General features: G+C 40.3%; 1 protein-coding gene across 3 annotated transcripts in view; it reads right to left on the bottom strand.

Annotated features, from left to right (window-relative positions):
• DENND3 (DENN domain containing 3) overlaps positions 1–18,577 on the bottom strand; it is a 40,381-nt gene that overhangs the window by 21,140 nt on the left and 664 nt on the right. The window contains exons 2-9 of one of the 3 annotated variants that reach the window (XM_086741321.1): positions 13,207–13,483; positions 12,346–12,461; positions 11,711–11,850; positions 5,251–5,362; positions 3,564–3,683; positions 2,762–2,980; positions 1,198–1,319; positions 571–726 (exon numbers count right to left, since the gene is read on the bottom strand). In XM_086741321.1, the coding sequence (XP_086597447.1) occupies positions 571–726; positions 1,198–1,319; positions 2,762–2,980; positions 3,564–3,683; positions 5,251–5,362; positions 11,711–11,850; positions 12,346–12,461; positions 13,207–13,483 (1,262 nt within the window). Of the gene's footprint in view, positions 1–570; positions 727–1,197; positions 1,320–2,761; positions 2,981–3,563; positions 3,684–5,250; positions 5,363–11,710; positions 11,862–12,345; positions 12,462–13,206; positions 13,484–18,577 lie in introns of those variants that run through there. The other 2 variants (XM_086741323.1, XM_086741322.1) reach the window with 2 other exon arrangements.

Raw genomic sequence — 18,577 nt, 5'->3', positions numbered from 1 at the left:
CAACCACACCCCATACCCGGCACTTCTTGTGCCAACGCCGTGTCCTTGAGCTGAAACGGCTCCTCTCCCTCCATCACTCTCACGTGGTTGCAATATTCAGACATCTCATCCATTCTCAGCATTTGTACAGTCAGCCAAAACACCCCCAGGCGTTCTGAACTCCCAACCTTGCTTTCAGCTCTTCTACCCCGTCCCATTTGAATTCATTTTCCTCCAACAAGAGTGCTCAAGACTGTGTCCAGTTACAAATTAATAGCCCTGCTGGGCCTTAAGCTTTTCCTAATTATGAAATGTGAGGACTGCGCTTCTCTTCCTGGAAACTTCATACAAAAGATCTACAAGTTCAAAATTAGAACAGTTTTATCTAAGATGTCCTAGCAATGTATCCAAACACATTAATTATTGATATTCCAACAGGCTAGCAGGACCTCCTTCTTGTATTCCCTCACAAAACTTGAGATTTACAAAATATCTATAAAGTAAGACAAAATAAGAGTATTTTCAGTGACAGGGGAAGTGTCTTAGCCAGCATCACATGCTCTTATAATAAAAAATCATAAATTCACTCACCTGAAAATATTAACAACTAACTGCAAAGTCATTTGCTGAACTTCTGTGTTCAGTTTCTGTTGCCAAGCCCTTCTACGCATTTGGAGTTCACCGAGATCTGTGCTGGCTCGGAGATGGCACAGCTCTAGATCATAATGGAGCTGGAGACTCTCCACTCTACACAGAGAGGAAAATTACCAAGTTACATCCTAACACCAAGGATTTTTTTCATACCTTTTAAAGAAAAAGTCACGTAGGCCTCATGCATCTTTCAGCTAGAGAAAGTGCAAGATTGATTTGCAAGTGTTGACAAGATAACAAGATTCCTGGAAGTCCTACGAGCACATGTAAATCACAGTGCACTCAGTCTTCTGTGTAAAGAACAGTACAGTTCAGCAATAATCAGTATCAGTAATCAAAAAAGAAACAAGCATTCCAGGTGTTGCAAAATACTATGGTTATGATTACGAATGCTTAAAGTTACCTGATTATTAATTAACTGAAAATTTAAATTTGCCCTTATCAAATACAGCGATTTTATATTAACAAAATAATACAAGACAATAATTAATACAAAATAAAACACTTGGAAATAAGGTCAAGTATGATTTACGCACTAAGATAAACACAACTTCAATATTTCTTCACCTTTTTATGAAAGTTTCTGCTGCTTGTGCTGGAACATCTGGAATTTCAGGTTCCTGTTCAGCCATTTGTGAATGTGTAATATTTCCATTATCTATATTAATTAGAATTAAGTCCTCAGTTTCCTTTTAACAACAGAAAATAGAATGACTGTAAGTATATTTATAATGTAAAAATGTTTACTTCTCCTTTATGAACTACTCAGACAATTAATTATTTCAGCAAGAAGGTAAACCAGAAAATGATTGACTTTTTCCCCAAGTAGAGCATAGGGATAACTAAACAATTACTTTCAAGAAACAAATATGTCATTAAATTTATAGATATTAATCTCAGTACATAAACACTTGGTAACCTAATATGTGCTTCATGTAGTATTAAATTAATACTGGATCTCCAAGGCCATCCTTGAAAAGGTATACACGACGAAGATACGTACAAAACCATATATATGTATGCAAAGAAGCCCCTGGAAAGCTTTCTCCATTCAGCGTTTACTCCTGTACTTACACTGTGGGGTGACAGGGAGAGGGAGGGTTTAATATATTCATCTCAAACACAGAAACGCGTGCTAATGCACAAAAAGCCACAGGGAGGCAAAGCCCACGCTGATCTCTCAACCTGCAGTTTTAATAACCTTAAAGATCAGACTGTAACACAGTGTGTATATAAGTAAACATAAAATCTTTCAAATTATATCAAAGAGAAGTGTGTTCTCTAATCTGTACTTATTTCTGATAGTGACATCATCTTGTCACTAACCAAAATAAATATTTCTCCGCTTCATTTTAACTTCATTCTCTGTTCATTTTGTTCTTGCCTAGACGGACCAGTTTCACTTTGGCTTATAATCAGATGGATTCATCTAACAGAAATGTACACAATCTTTCTGTGTTCTGCTTCGAACACTCACAGAAACCCTATGTGACACCCTCAAAAAAGTATATTCACATCAGCCCTCCACTATGAAGCTGAGTTTTTCTTAAATCTTTTTGGGCAACCAAGATCAATGTCACCCACTGAAAAGGACTTAGTGAAATAAGATTCTGAAAAAAAGCAGAAAAAAAACCCCTCATAAAAATTGTGAGATTATATTCTTTACATTGCTTTTTCTTTCTTATTTTATTAAATACTTAACTCCACTATGGGATGGGGAACAGCAGTATCATTAGAGTATTTTCAAGTGCATGCTAAATTTTTAACCCAGATGCCTAGAAAAGGCACCTAATTCATCCCACACAACTCTGAGCGAAAAATGACCTTACTGATCTGGAGGGAAACTATTTATACTATACAAACAACATGTAAGTAGAATTTTTTCCCCAAATGAAACTTGAATTCACAAAAATCATTATATTATCCTGCAAAGAAAATAAATGTAAGGGATACAGCAATAAGTTTTTTTCCAATAAGGCAGTGGTCACGTCAGTATGGTTCCATTACTTTTAATTTCTTCACTTCTCACACATCTGAATAACAAAAGCAAGTTTCTAGATGCGTCTGACATAAGTAAGCGGACAAATGCACTAAAGGTGAACAGCAAGAGCAGTAATAGTCTAAAACATACCGTGCTAACTTCTTCAAAATGATCAATGTGACATCCCATAAGAAAAGATGTTGGGGCCATGACAAAATCCAGCATTTGACGAGACAGAAGAGGCACAAAAGTATGTTGCCACTGAAGAGGATGAAGGTACAACATAAAGCATTCAGCAACGAGTGTCAGCAGAGCCCAATCAGAAGAGAAGAAAACTATTCTCTGCTCAGTCAAAATACAGGTCATAATCTGGAAAAAAACCCCAAAATTCTAAATGTTTACAAAGAGTAAGAGCTACAACATAGCAGATACACACAAATATTTCATCTGCCTGTGAAACTCAGCCTCACAAGTTCTGGTTTTTAACAGCTACCTTACATATTTATTAATTGAAATAACGTCCACTTAAGATTCTTACAAAACTAAGAAAAGAAAACAGAAAAGGAAAGAAAATTTAAGTGACAGTGGAAGTCAATGAGAGTGTTGCCACCAACGTCAATGAGGCTTGGATTTAGCTGGAATTACTAAGAAGACCCGTCGCCTCGGGCATTTATATTTTAAAATACATACTTACGAAATTTAGCACCCATTGCTAAATCACAGGTGAAATAAATCCAGTATCTCTTAATCTATTCTGGTCTATAAATAACAAAACACCTTACTAGAAAGTGTATTTTATTGTGCCATATTTCCAATACACAGAACTAACACTGTTCCGAATTCCTGGGTTTATAGTGGGTTTTGGGTAACTAAAACATCTTAATTTTTTTAAAACTACAAATTATCAGTACTGTCAATCCCTAATACATTTTCAAGTATTGGTTAGTTTTACCTGCAGCACCTGCTCCGGCTTGAAACACAGCAATGGAAGATGAAGATCCAAGTCAATAATTGGACTATCCGGATCCTCTCGCGAAGGAATTATTATTTGAAGTGGTTTCATATTAAATACCTGTAAGGACAGATGGTTTCCATTTACTTCTTAATGAAAATGTTCCCAGAACACATTTAATTCTGGATTTTAATTCCAACTACAAAACATTAATATTAGTTGAGAGGATGAAGATAGATATTTGTGTACTGCAGAAAACTGAAATAAAAAGAGAGGGAAATATTAAAATATATAATAACTAGCAGAAGATTAATGTGGACTTAGTCTCCTTTCCTCCTCATAGGCTGCTTAGCCAATAAAATAATATATATGTATTTTAAAGTTTTAACAGAACTAAAGTCACTTTATTATAAGCATAATAAAATGATGGAATTTATATCTCTAGATACAACTGGGAAATCAAAGTATTGATAAAATTCACACAGGAAATACAAAAAATCTGAACAAAATAACTGAGCATAGGTGCTCACATTGAGAAGATAGAACAAGCCAAAACAAACAAGCTCTTTCAGTGTTTCAAATACTCCAGCTCATATCTCCGGGGGCCAGATCCTGCACGTGCTGCATATTTCAGCACTCAGCAGCTGGTTTAGCCAATCATTCAGATAGTTTTCCAGCGATGCTATTTTTTCCTCCGCTCTCAACCCCTCATCCCAGGGTCAAGGAAAGCATCTAAGGAGAAATCCATGGCTGAAGCACTTCTTCCGTAGAAGCCATTTCAGCAGACAAAAGAGAGAGTGTGCTGAAATCACTGACTCAGCTAACATCCAGCCTGGCTTGGGAAGGGTTATACAGAGGAAAATACAGACCACACATCTCAGCTTCTACAATGAATACAAACGTTTGTGCGAGTTTCTCCTCTCAGCTAGGTCTTATCCAGACAGCAGCCAATCTAGAACAGTTAACCCACTCACCGGAGCATTTCATCCACTACACACCGTTCTGCTTCCCCAGAGTCATCCAGACACAAGAAAAGAACAACTCTAGAGCTCTACATATTGTTCCAGTAACTGATTTCCTTGGCCTCTTTCCTTTCACAAGGACTGCACTACTTCTCAGTCACACCGCTGCATGTCCACCCGTCACAAAATCAAGACGATAGCCACGAGCATCACAGCTGCACGTCTTGAGATCAAACACAAGAGAGAGAACTCCCACACTTCTGTGGAACGATAGTTACATGATTTACTGGTGTTTATACATGTGTAGTCAATGAGATGACACCGGCATTCTGTTCAGGTGAAAGGGAAGCTTCCAACCACTTGTAGCAGAGATTATGTGGGCTGCCCCTCTAGAAACCAAAAGCGAGACTATGCCGTCCCCAGACCCAGCCAGGCATCATCTCAGGCTGTAAATAGTTGGCATGAGCCAAATCCTCCCCAGAAGAATATTACAAATCAAACAGCATGACCAACCGGTATGCCAGTGCTCAAGCTTGCACCCTGGTTACACTGTTGTTTCACTTAATATCACTTTATTTTCAAAGAACAGGTATCAAAATCAGTTTTATGTCACCAAGTACAATCCCTGACAGTGAAGAATGTCCCCCAGTTTACAGAAAACAACATCTTAGTGCTTCATAACACATAATGTTAAAGTAATTATGAAATTCAGCATCAGTAATTACCAAGTGGAGTGGTCCTGGTGGCGGGCTGGGTATTAAAAATAATTTTGCCGCAAATTCTTTTATGTGCTCCTCAACGTCTAAATCCTTGAAAGGCCGCAGTTGCACTAGTAAGCTGAAATTAAATTACAGAAAATTACTTACAAAGAGTAACATCACACAGAAAAAAAAAACCCTTTTTGCTCATAACCTAGAATTAAAAAAAAAAAAATCAGGAGCAATGAAGCTATTATTCCAGTTAATTAATTTCTAATTTATTGGATACTTTAGTGGCTCCATTTAATTTTAATGATGCTGCTGTGTCAGAAGCTGGTTTTTTTACTTCCATGCATAACATACTACTGCATCACATATATCAGAGGATGCAGGTGGCACACTGGGTCTCACGATGGCAGAGAAAACCTAGAGGTGAGACACAGCTAAAGGAAGCGTCTCACAGAGACCGCCTGAGGAGCAAAACAGCCACAGCTGCAACGCAGTGCCAAGGTCTTTCTCCCATCCCAAGCATCAGACAGCAGCTCTGAGATGGAAAACAGCATCGGAGGAAAAGAGAAGTTGTAGACATGGGCTTAACTGCAGAGGAATGCGAAGCAAGAGCTGTATTTAGTGTAAGAGCCTGCATGAATTTGCCTCTTTGCTGTTGTTCCTACCCATCCAAAGAACAAACGCAGTTCTGCAAACCTGCCAAACGTTTCTATTTTAGAACTGCATTACCCTAAGCTGGGTCAAAGCCGCAAAGGTCACGCAGTCTGTATTACATGCCAGGACATTTAAACATACACGCTATTAACGCAAATCGTTAATTCCAACAGCATGTCTGAACTGCAACAAGGGCACTTTTCTGAATATATGATTCACATGCATGTTTACAGAAAAAAAAAAAACAAAAAAGACCCCAAACCTTGACAAAACCAGAAATACAAGCCTGCAGATCTATATATACAGAAGCTAGGATCTTAATATGGTTAATATTCTCCCTTGAGGTTTTATTTCAGTTTGCAGCTTTACTGGTTTCCTCGCAGATGAATCTTGACTCTTCAGGAAGTTCATGACCTATTCAGTTGCTTTCTAGACCAAGAGATATATTAGAATCCAGGACATCATATTTTTAGCATCTTTGTTGGCGCCATCGACAGTGGGGTAGAGTGCACCCTCAGCAAGTTCACCGACGACACCAAGCTGTGTGGTGCCGTCGACACGCTGCAGGGAAGGATGCCATCCAGAGGGACCTGGACAGGCTGGAGAGGTGGGCCCGTACCTCATGAAGTTCAACCAGGCCAAGTGCAAGGCCCAGCATGTGGGTCAGGGCAATCCCAGGCACAAATACAGGCTGAGTGGAGAATGGGTTGACAGCTACCCTGAGGAGAAGGACTGGGGAGTGATGGTGGATAAGAAGCTCAACATGAGCCGGCAACGTGTGCTTGCAGCCCAGAAAGTCAAATGCATCCTGGGATGCATCAAAAGAAGAGGAGCGTGGCCAGCAGGTCAAGGGAGGTGATTCTGCCCCTCTACTCTGCTCTGGTGAGACCCCACCTGCAGCACTGCGTCCAGATCTGGAGCAGTTGGAGAGGGTCCAGAGGAGGCCACAAAGGTGATCAGAGGGCTAAAGCACCTCTCCTATGAGGCCAGGCTGAGAGAGCTGGGGCTGTTCAGCCTGGAGAAGAGGAGGCTCTGGAGAGACCTTAGAGAGGCCTTCCAGTACCTAAAGGGGGCTGATAGAAAAGATGGGGAGGGACTTTTGACAAGGGCCTGTAGTGACAGGACAAAGGCTAATGGCTTTAAACTGGCAGAGGGTTGATTTAGACCAGATATAAGGAAGAAATTTTTTACCCTGAGGGTGGTGGAACACTGGAACAGGTTGCCCAGAGAAGCTGTGGATGCTCCATCCCTGGAAACATTCAAGGTCCAGTTGGATGAGACTTTGAGTGACCAGGAAGGTGGCCCTGCCAGGGACAGGGGGGCTGGAACTAGATGATCTTTAAGGTCCTTCCAACCCAAACCAGCCTATGATTCTACAATATAGCATTTAGATCTGAATAAAAGTATTCTGTCATATATTACTGAGTTTTAATTGGATTAATGAGACATTTAGTTTACTAAGTTCACATTCAGGTGCACAGAGGAGGTTAGGGGAGGGGAATTTAAGAATTATCAAAGAAAAACAGACAGTAGAGCCATCAATTTAAACAAATATGCTGTCACACTTAGTAATGCCTTAGATGTGGCCTAACAGCACAGGTAGATCTGCCTTTTTTTTTGGGGGGGGGGGGGGGAAGACAAAAAGCACATATCAACACATGCAGTAAATGTTACAATACAAACAACCTGACTTCGACGCTGAAAAAGTAGCAGATGTACAGGAAGGATGGCAAGAGCTCCCTAATCACTACCCTGTGCCCATTAATGCAACGTAATAGCAGCTGACAGCTCTGCAATGCAGACGTCTGCTGAAATAAATGAAGTAATTTCTGAAACGTTAAAGTGGCAAGCTAAGGAGTTTATGAACTTTCCATTACCTCTATTAACTGACCACAGACAGATGTTTCAGAAAGCAAGAGCATCTAAGAATAAGTCCTTTGTGCTGCCTCAGTGCTGTGAGCTATTTGCACACTTCCACCTTTTCTCCAGGCAGCTGAAAGGACCCACACACAGGGTGGAAGATTTACTGTTTGAATGGAGCCTCTTCATTCAGCCAAGACAGGAATTCATCCAGAAGGAGATCACTGCCAGGAATATTTCACTTTTCATGTAGTATAACAGATTGAGGTAAAACTACTGTGCACAGTGGCAAAGCCTCTCAATTTAAAACGGAACCTTTTCAAACAATGACGGAGAATAATCCAACAGCCACAGCGTTCTGCTTGCTTTGGAGAGAGGCAGACACACTCCATTCAAATTGTTCCAGATTCGGAAGCACTGTACGCTAATATTATGTGAATTAGTTATAAAATTAATTACACAGAACATGAAGACCTTCGTTACTACGATGAAAGTTTGCAAGTTCTCCTTGCAGTCCAATGTACCCACATGGATTTATAGTTTCACATTGCCTTTGTATCTCAGTTTGATCTCAGTTTTCAGTTGTGATTTCTACTATACTCTGCCATTTGAAAAAGTTTAGGAACTCAAGTTTTACCTGGGAATGCTTTTGACAATAAAATACCTTTGAGGACTGTTCGGAATGAAAACAAGCACCACCTCACCTATAAACAATCCTGTGCACTGCAGGTGCTGGAGAAAATAAGCTATGCACAGCAGAATTATGGAGGAAACTGAAATCTTTTGGGGTGAAAGAACTCTGAATGGACTTCAACCCAGGCCTTCATTAGCAATAACAAATAGCATTTTTCCACTAGTTCTCACGAGTAAAGTGCTACACACTAGAAATAGGTGGTTTGAGGTCCACCAGCAAGTGTTTTCGAATCCCCAGACTCGCAGAGTGATTAATCAGTTGAAGCATCCTGCAAAACACCACTGAAGCATACCAAGGATACCAGTGCGCTGTTGAATGAGTTCTTATTTGTTAAGTATACGAGGCACTAGAACTTGAGTACACTCAGTCAAGTAAAACATTTAATTAGATTTTTTCAACCCACTGGTCACCTGATTACAGCTAAGGCATCCAACATGACAATAACTCCCTTTTTGGTTTACAGGAAAACAACGTCAATGCTTTGTAATGTTACAAAAAAAGATGAAAATTCCCCAGCTGTACAGGGCACTATGCTCAAAATAAACCATTGAGGTCTTTACTGTAATTGTTTATATTCCATTCAGAACAGCCATATATCCCAGTAGCTGTTTCACGCCATATGGAAAAATTTCAGTAACACAAACAAAATGAGGAAAAACGGCACCTCTCCGTCCCTTCTTTTCCTCCCACTCAAGTATGCTCTGGCACAATACAATACCTCTTCAAAAAAAAAAAAAAAAAATGGAGAGAGAGAGAGGGGTAGATACTTTGAAATTATTTATCAGAGTATCAAAGAAAATATGTGGTGATTATGAGATTAAAAAAATATTCCAGAAAAAATATGAGACTTGATCAGCTGAGTTTCTAATACAGTGGGAAACATCAGCACCAAATGCAGCTTTGTCACTCGCATTCCCCCTTCTCCTGCCAGTTACACACACTTGCATCTTACACACAGATACAGCTGCAAAAAGGAGAGAGAAGAGCTGTGCAACTGGATGACCAATTCCCCCATTAACTGACCAGGACAATGCACAGCACTAATGTGGAAGGCTATTGTCCTGTTGACAACTCCCACGTAATTATTCACATATTTACATACCACTTAAGGCTTAGACAGTAGGTTAGCGATAAATCTGAACTCCCCTTAGAAACCAGCACAGACTCATCTTAACAGGTAAAGCCATCCATAGTAGTGATCTTGGACGTTAATGCTTTAAACCGGTGCAGAAACCTACTACATATGATAAAGGCAGAAATGTTTAATTACAATGTTTAAAATACCCACCCAGAGGCAGAAGCTTGCATCTCTAGAGAGTTAACTCCACCTGGTTCCTGTCTGCTTTAAACAAATACAAGGGAACTAGAAACATTTTTGTAACCTCTGAAATTTTCCATGGTTTTCCTGAATATTTTCCCACTTCTCCCTTAGTGGGCTATTTAAAAATCCCTTTGCAAATTGACTGTTTCTCCCAGCTCAGAGATGTCTCACTTCAGAGAAGAGACTACTTGTTATGAATATTCTACATAAAACACTGATGAACCTGTAACTGTAAAGCTGAATCTATACTATTTCCCACCCAGTGGAAAGCTCGTGCGTAGCGAGCCCTCATACAGGCTGAGTTCACAGCATAAAAAAAGCAGGAATCCTATTACAAAGACTGGACATAAACAGTAAAACACCACAGCTCAGGTACATAGCTGTTAAAAGTTACGTATGCAGATTAGAATTTACTTGAGATTTGAGACTAAAAAGGCAGCAATGAATCAGCTCCTGCAATACTGACAGCTGGTGTAATGGACTTAAACATAAGGACTGGAAAAAATGATCTGAGCAGGAAAGGAGAAAGGGAAACAAACATTTCCTTTTTATTTTACTGATTATCTTGGTGTGGCACTAACCTGTGAATACCCAGTTTCCATCATGCTGAAGTCCCTGTCCACATTAAAACGCTCTACTAATGCTCTGAAAATGACAGAGCAGAGGTAGCACGAACAGCGTCAGTGGTGCGTTCGCTCATACTTAAGGGCTGCCAGAACGACACACTTCCAATATCACAGCTTTTTTGGAGGCCACATTTCAACTGCCCAAGAGGAAGGCACTGCTTTGCTTTTCCAGGGCTCTTTCTTCATCCAAACCAGGGAAAGACAGTCAGTGCTCCAACCAGACCCAAGCCCACAGCATGGGGAAGAAGAGGTGCACGGGGTGTGGAAATAAGTGCTCAACTCTTATCCTGGTACGGAGTCAGGTGAGGGGCTAGTGATGCACCTTAGCTGGTACCCAGGCAGCACGCCCTTGCTTGCTCCTCTGCTCAGCATACCGACCACCAGCAGAACAAACTGGGAGCTTCCAGCTCTGACCTAAAATCCTAACACCTTTCAACTTATGTATAAGAAGTAAATACCTGCAAAAAGTAGAATACCTGCCTTCAAATTTGACTCTAGAAAGCTTGACTGGAATTCAGTAAAAAAAAGAAGCAAACAAAAAAACCTCTTCTACATTTGGACTACAGGCCTGCAAGTGAGGATTACCCAGTAACGTCCAGTGTACAGAGACAGCCTCCCTGAGGCAAGGAGTTTTTAATCCACTTCAGAACAGAAGCACATAGATCTTAATAATTTAACAATAAAGCAAAACACAACCTCCAAAGAAGTTAAATTACTAAATAACAAAACAGATTCATGTTCGCTTACCTTTTAACTCATCTACACTGCAGAGTATTTGAGTGTTTCTAACCAGTGAAATATTCTGTATCCTAAGGTTTTCTCTCCTATGACAGCCAATAACCACTGTACTCCCTGAAGTGACTTAGAATATTTAGTTAAAAAATAAATTGTCATTAACTGCTTACTAATACATACAGTCATTTATTTGATGCATTATAAAGAGATTTTTGTGCTTTCAAAGTGATTTTCACCAGCGTGGCAAAATTACAGTTAACCTTCTTCCGAAAAAAAAAAAATCCAAAATCTTTGAGAAATCTGTTCCCTGCAAATTAGCATTTTCTAGACTTACCAAAAACCTCAAAGAAAACGAAGACAACATCATAACTAATTTCCTTTATACTTAGAACTCGAATTTACTGTCTGGGTAACGTTCACATTACATTTCTTCTTGTCCTCTCCCACACATCCCACACTACCGTAACTTAGAACTAAAGCCTGTTTTAGCACTGTGCAGCTATCCTGACTACATCATGCAAATTCATGTATCAAAACCTGCACCAGGAGATTATTTCCAGGAGAAACACACAGGATAACAAGTCTTACCAAGAGAGACAATCCTTGAGGGCATTAAAATACGGATATCTGGATATAACACAAACAGCGAACGGTACAAAGCAGACAGGCATCTTCCCAGGCTGTGCGGATTCCCAGTGGGCCTGGCCATTAGAGAAAACACAGCCATCCTGCAAGAAAACTACAGATTAATGTGTTTATGTTAATCATGAATTTACGGCTGATATTTTCTTGAGAACTCTAGAGATATGATACCCAACTCCCTCTAAAATTCAAGGGGATTTGGATGCCTATCTCCCTTAAGCTCTTCAGAAAAATGTCAGCTTACAAGACTTAGACATACGTATTGAAATGAATTTCAGTGCAAAAGATATTTAGAAAGAACAGCATTTTCACCAAAAAAGATGTCTGAGGGACAAAGTTTGCTCCTAAATGTTCAAAACTCCTAATTGAAATCCATGACAGTTTTTCCTAATGCAATGACGTTTCAACGTTCTTAATTTACAACGGTAATATAAAGTATGATTTGTTCTGCATTCCTACTAATACAAAAACATATCTGTTAATTGATTTCATAAATTAGACCTGACATGATTCTCAAAGTGTTTTGGTTTATTTTATATCTTTTAATACGTTTTAATAAAAGTATGAGTTAAATAACATACCTGCATAGGCTGGTAGTACTGTGCAACAACACCGTACGTTCTGTTACCACAGACATCTGTGAAGACCAGGAAATGAATGTGGTCCTCTTTTGATTCAGAGGTTATATAAAGTCCTCCTGCAATGAAGGCAGAAACCTTTTTTTTTTTAACTGTATATTTAACAACAGCTGCCTGAAAGGCAATTCATGACAAATACTGCACGTTTGCATGTAATTTCAAGAGAAATGTCTCATTTTGAGGGATTAAAACACACACGTACAATCCATTTATTTCATCTAAGGGTTGTTACAAAGGCTGTCAGCTGCACCTTACTGAAAAAGTAAAAATATTATATAATTATTCTGCATTTTAAGTGTCAGAATTCAATAGATGGGGTTTCTTCACTTTTTTTTTTTCCTTTCAAGATATTTATAAGGTCTGCAATAGTGACATGCATATTAAAATTTCTGCAATTAAACATGGAGGAAACAGACACTCCTTCAGGTGTATCTTAATACCAAAGGAAAAGTGAAAGAGTACTCAGTCATTTTGGAGGAAAAAAAAATTAAAAGTGTCCACGTGCGTGCACTTCACTCAAACCAAGATTTACCAATACGGGCTCAAGCGACTTTTGGCTTCTCTCTCTTGCAGGTGTTACAGCTACTACTGTTTTACACAACACAGCCATACAGAGTAAGGGCACGCCATTCAGGTAACAGCTGCTTTCATCACTGACCTGCTCACAAACAGAGATCTTATACTGTGAAATACAAAGAGATAGAAGATGATTGTTAAAAAAAAAAAAAAAAAAAAAGGCTGCACTATGTGTCAACAAATACATATTAAACCAGTTCTCACGGAGAAGTGTGAGCTCTGCCGTACCTGGGAAGCATAGCTGTGGCAAACCAACAAGATCAATGTCCTTTGGAACTGCAATATCTTCAGTGTCAGGTGCTTTCTGCTCCCCATTGAGAGTCTTGACATTTTCAGTCTTTGGTCTCTCTTTCTTCTTTCGGAAAGACCGGCGTTTACTTTTATTCAAGTTATTACTACTTGTATTGGTCACCTGAATATCATCTCTGCTGATAAATGGAGGCACAAACACAGAAAGAACTTCTGGATCAAGGGGAGGAAGACTTTTGGGTCTTCTTTGAGTACCCTTTATAAAAAAGAAACAAATCAAAAAACAAACACTAAGTTGACACTCATCCTGATAGGTTTTTTAAACCATTTTAGCCCTGTTTTCTTTATACCCTTAAAATTATGGGTTTAGAATACTTTTTTTCATCTTCCCAAATAATTAACTCTTCCTTCTAATTTCTTGCTTATGTTAGTGCATAAGCACATTCATCATTCAAAATGCACCATATCAGTATTATGCCTTTGGCATAAGAAAGCTAACAAATATCAAATACAATATTTCCTCCTTTGAAGCATTAGGATTAAGCATAAGCTGTACTTAAACACTTGTAGTAAGAGAAACCAGGCAACAAATGCACGAAAACAGAGGAAGACATCTGAACTCTCCCGATAAGTCTTTGTTCAACTTTAGGAAAAGCTACATTTTAACTCAGAATAACCGCTACAGAAAGAAAGAAAAAAAAAAAAAACAAAACAACAACAAAACCACACAAGCTTTCACAAGGAAATTTTTAACTTTAGAAAGCAATTAAGAAAGCACAATTAAAACTGACAGTCGCGGTTAACAATAAACACACAATTTTAAGACGGTGTACAACATGAAGCCATGCAAAATTCTCTGTATGCTGATGATTAAGTGGAACAGGCATCCCAAGAGCATGTAGGAAATTACAACATTTTTTAGTAGGCAGCTTTGTAAAGTACTACTGCACTGAAAGCCCTTGCTGCCTTACTATGAAAAACCTGTGGAGGAAAGAATCACAAGAGATTTCCTTGTCCTTAGGAGCACTTTTTGATCATACAGTAGAGACAAGTAGCTGTATTTTCAATTACTTCACTGCAATTTTAATTCTTCCTGCAAGGTCAAAAGAGCGAGTAAAAGCATTGTTCAGTCAACGGATATTTGGAAACAGGAAAGGCGAGCCGCTCACTGTGGCTAAAAAAAAGCCGTTTCGTTTTCAAATTTTGCTAACTGATTCAAAGACAGATGAAGCATACATGCTGCCTTTGCCTTCACACATGATGCAACAGGATTATTTTTATTTAATACATTCCTTGAGAACCAGTGCTGGCCTCTCTCATCATTTCCCTACTTTTTAAAATAGCTACAACGCACAAACCTCAGTCTCAGCTTATTTGTCTTAGTAGAGGAATCCACCAGCAGTCTTCTTCACATTTGAGCATCATAGGAAAACTATGCAACTATCCCAAGAACAAATCCAGGGTGGGTGGAGAATGGACTGAGAGCAGCCCTGAGGAGAAGGACTTGGGAGTGATGGTGGATGAGAAGCTCAACATGAGCCAGCAACGTCACTTGCAGCTCAGAAAGCCAACCACATCCTGGGCTGCATCAAGAGGAGCGTGGCCAGCAGGTCGAGGGAGGGGATTCTGCCCCTCTGCTCTGCCCGGGTGAGACCCCACTTGGAGTGGGGTGCATCCAGTTCTGGAGCCCCCAACATAAGAAGGACATGGACCAGTTGGAGAGGGTCCAGAGGAGGCCACAAAGATGATCAGAGTGCTAAAGCACCTCTCGTATGAGGACAGGCTGAGAGAGTTGGGGCTGTTCAGCCTGGAGAAGAGGAGGCTCCGGGGAGACCTTATAGCGGCCTTCCAGTACCTCAAGGGGGCTACAGGAAAGATGGGGAGAGACTGTTTAGCAGGGTCTGATGTGATAGAACCAGGGGTAATGGTTTTAAAATAGAGGGAGGTAGATTCAGATCAGATATTAAGAAACATTTTTTTACCCTGAGGGTGGAGGAACACTGGCCCAGGTTGCCCAGAAAGGTGGCGGATGCCCCATTCCTGGAAACATTCAAGGCCAGGTTGGCTGAGGCTCTGAGCAACCTGATCTGGTTGGAGAAGTCCCTGCAGATTGCAGGGGGTTGGACTGGATGGCCTTTAAAGGTCCCTTCCAACCCAAACCATTCTATGATTCTAACTGAGAAGGAATACTTACCTTCCTGATATATTAGTTACTGCATCTTAAGCTCTGTATTCCATAACAGGATACTTGAAATAAAGTATTCCATTAAGATAATAAGTGAAAAAAGCTCTTTTAATGAACACACAGAGTCTGAACTAGAAGGAAGTTAGAGTAGAAAACATAAAAGTTTAGATAAGTATTCACTAGGATACTCAGAAGAGAGCAATGACTTTAAAAAGCGCGTTAAAAAATTGGGGTACTGAGTGCCACATCCTGCCACATTAAAAACTGCAAGTGTCATTTTCCTTAGCTGGCAGCTGACACCCATTTCAAGGGAAGAAACTGGAAACACACATAAATCCAACGTAATCACTCTCAAAACAAGACGCAGCTAAACATTTCGGAAGGCAATTAAGAATTAAGGCTCAGCCCTGAGGCTGTTATGCAAGAAAAACACAGACCTACTAAAAAACCAGCAATCTTAACTTGGCAGGTTTGCCCTGCAGAGGTTTTCGTACAAAGTCTCTTTGACGGGGCAATCCTCGGCTTACACTGAAGGCATCTCTGTGCTACAAAGTGCTGGATGCCAGCCAGAGATTTAATATCCTCACAGTGTAACAGCTTCTAAAATGGCAAGTCCTTGGTGTCTTGAACTACAAGAGAAGCATTAAACACCATTTTTTTTTCCCTTACAGAACAGCGCTGTCAGCACTGTCACTGACCCAGCAACTGGGTCGTCAGCATTCAAGTCAGCTCCTATAAATGTCTACGGCCAAAGTCATATTTTCTTACCCTTTCAGTTCAGGGATAGTGAATAGGCAGCAACAGAACAATATTCACTTGTTTCTACTGTTCTTTGAACATTTGATGTTCTCTGCTTCTCCTGTTCTTAATTTTGAAATGCTTCTCTTCTGTCACTTTTTACTATCAGATGTCCTTGCATCACACACAGCTTCTTACAAACACTAATGCCTTCTCTTTCCTGTAATTCTGCGAGGTATCAGTAGTCAGGGATCCTATTCCATCCCCATTTACTGATTATGTTCCCGTAACAACAGTGCCATACAGGACACGGCCAAGAGACAGACTTTTTACAATGACTGCACTATTTCAGACACAAACAAGAAGCAGCGTGTTGAAACCACAGACTGGAGTGTGATCTCAGCTATTCGGGGTTTCCTTCAACTCATTCTCCTCTTCCCGTCACTGAAGAAGTTAATTTCATTTTGAATGTCACAAAAGAACTCGCTTCTTTAAGGAATAATTGGGTGGGAAAAAGTATGAAGGCTTAGAAAAATTATGTTGGAAAGGAGCTCTGGAGGTTCTAGTGCAACCCTCTGCTCAGAGCAATGATAACTTCGAAGTTAGACCAGGTTGCTCTGGGTCTCATCCCATGAAATTTCAGAAACCCCTTAGGAAGGAGATTCTTCCCTCTTTGTGCTCCAGCCTTCAGAGCTTAAGCTTCTTCTGGTCTTGCTCCCGTTTGACAGCAGTTTTCTGGTATCCAGGCACCCAAACGTCAGACAGGATCCTGGATGTGAGCTCAAGAGTGTTGAGTTTTAACAGTAATAATCCCATCCCTTTGCCTGCGAGTGATGATGCAGGCCATTACACTTTTCACCGCCACAAGTGCACGCTGCTGACTAACGCTCACCTTGATCACACCTCCCTTCTTCCGCACAACTTCACACCTGGGGGGCATTATAGAAGAAGGGAAAAAATGGGTTTGGTGGTTATGTCTGCATTAGCAGGGCCAGAAAGCATGAGGCAGACACTGTAAGAGACAAGATCTGTCCCGCTGACTGCGGTAGGTAGATACAGATGGAGCAGACAGGAAGATCTGAGACATCTTTCAGATGGCTTGCACATCATATTTGCCATACCACAACCCAGCCTCATAGCTGAAGATAACTTAGGGGAAAGCAGTCTTATCAAAGACGGCTGTATGATCTTCACTTTTGTACATCTCATTCGTACAAAATACACACTTCCAACACTAAAAACCTAATCTCTAGCTGAAAATAGCAGCCTCTGATCTCTTCATATCGAAATCTTAGAGTGACAATTATCTTGACAATAAGGACAATTGATGGACAAACTTCTGTTTCACAAGCTTCAGTGCAAAACTATCTTTTTTCCTGGAGTCCCCATCAACAAGAGGTCAGTCATATAAGACTTTCCTTACTTTGGGAGTGGATTATATCATGTTCCTGCTGACTTCATTGACTTTATTACTCCATATTGCAATAAAGTTAAGAATGCACAAACACACTTTCAAGACCAAGATCTGAAGCACTAGCAAGATTTTTACCCTGCTGTTTCATCTGTAAATACCATCAGAGGTCCACTGTTTCCACTGATATGTTCTTATTTTCTGTCAGTAAGCTCTTCTTTATATATTCACTGAAATTAGACCCAAAACATATTCCACCATTTCCCCATGTAGATAGTGCTGCAGAAGGAAAAGGAAATGGAGTAAATCTATAATTTGCCCCAAGACAGTGACTGAAACCCCTGTGGAGTAAGAGCTTGCAGGGATGTTACTAGAGTTAATAATGACAAGCACAGGGACTACTTTCCTTTCTGACATTCCATTTTACACCCTGAGCAAAGAAACAACTCAAAACCTGTACCACAATCAGAACGGCTTCTCCTTTTTGTAACCAATTTCTTAGTTGTCGCTCTACAGGTTTTTCGGAAGTAACAAGATCAAGCTGAGGAGATAGGAAGGAAAAAGAAATTCCTCTTCTTTTGGGTTTACTTCTCATGCGGATGGTGAAATAACACACACACTCTGCTTTCAAAAGTGTGGTGGTGACATTTAGGGCACAACTATTTCCCCAGTGTGAATGTATACATGAATGAGATCCTGGAATTCAAACCTCGGCTTAGTTGATACAACTTAAGAAGCTGACATCAGCAAAAGCCGTCTCCTGAGCGAGCGAGCAGCAACCAGCTGAACAAAGGCTCCTTTATCTAACGCTATTACAGCGCGCAATCGGATTCAAGTCCAAGCGTGACAGCCCAGACCCCTGGGAGCAACTTGGCTTTTCGGCACGCGCCGGCACCGCAGCTACTCCCACGGCGGGGCGGCTCGCGGGGAATCTCGCAAAACCGTCAGCGTGTCTTCACAAAGCAAAATCAGGAAGGGGACTTTAATTGTTAACTCACATGCGAAGCGGCAGTAGT

Source organism: Chlamydotis macqueenii, chromosome 2, assembly GCF_036417535.1.
Source record: "Chlamydotis macqueenii isolate bChlMac1 chromosome 2, bChlMac1.mat, whole genome shotgun sequence".
In the NCBI taxonomy this organism is placed as follows: domain Eukaryota; kingdom Metazoa; phylum Chordata; class Aves; order Otidiformes; family Otididae; genus Chlamydotis; species Chlamydotis macqueenii.
Note: the sequence above shows the minus strand (reverse complement) of the source record. Positions and strands in the feature narration are given on the sequence as shown.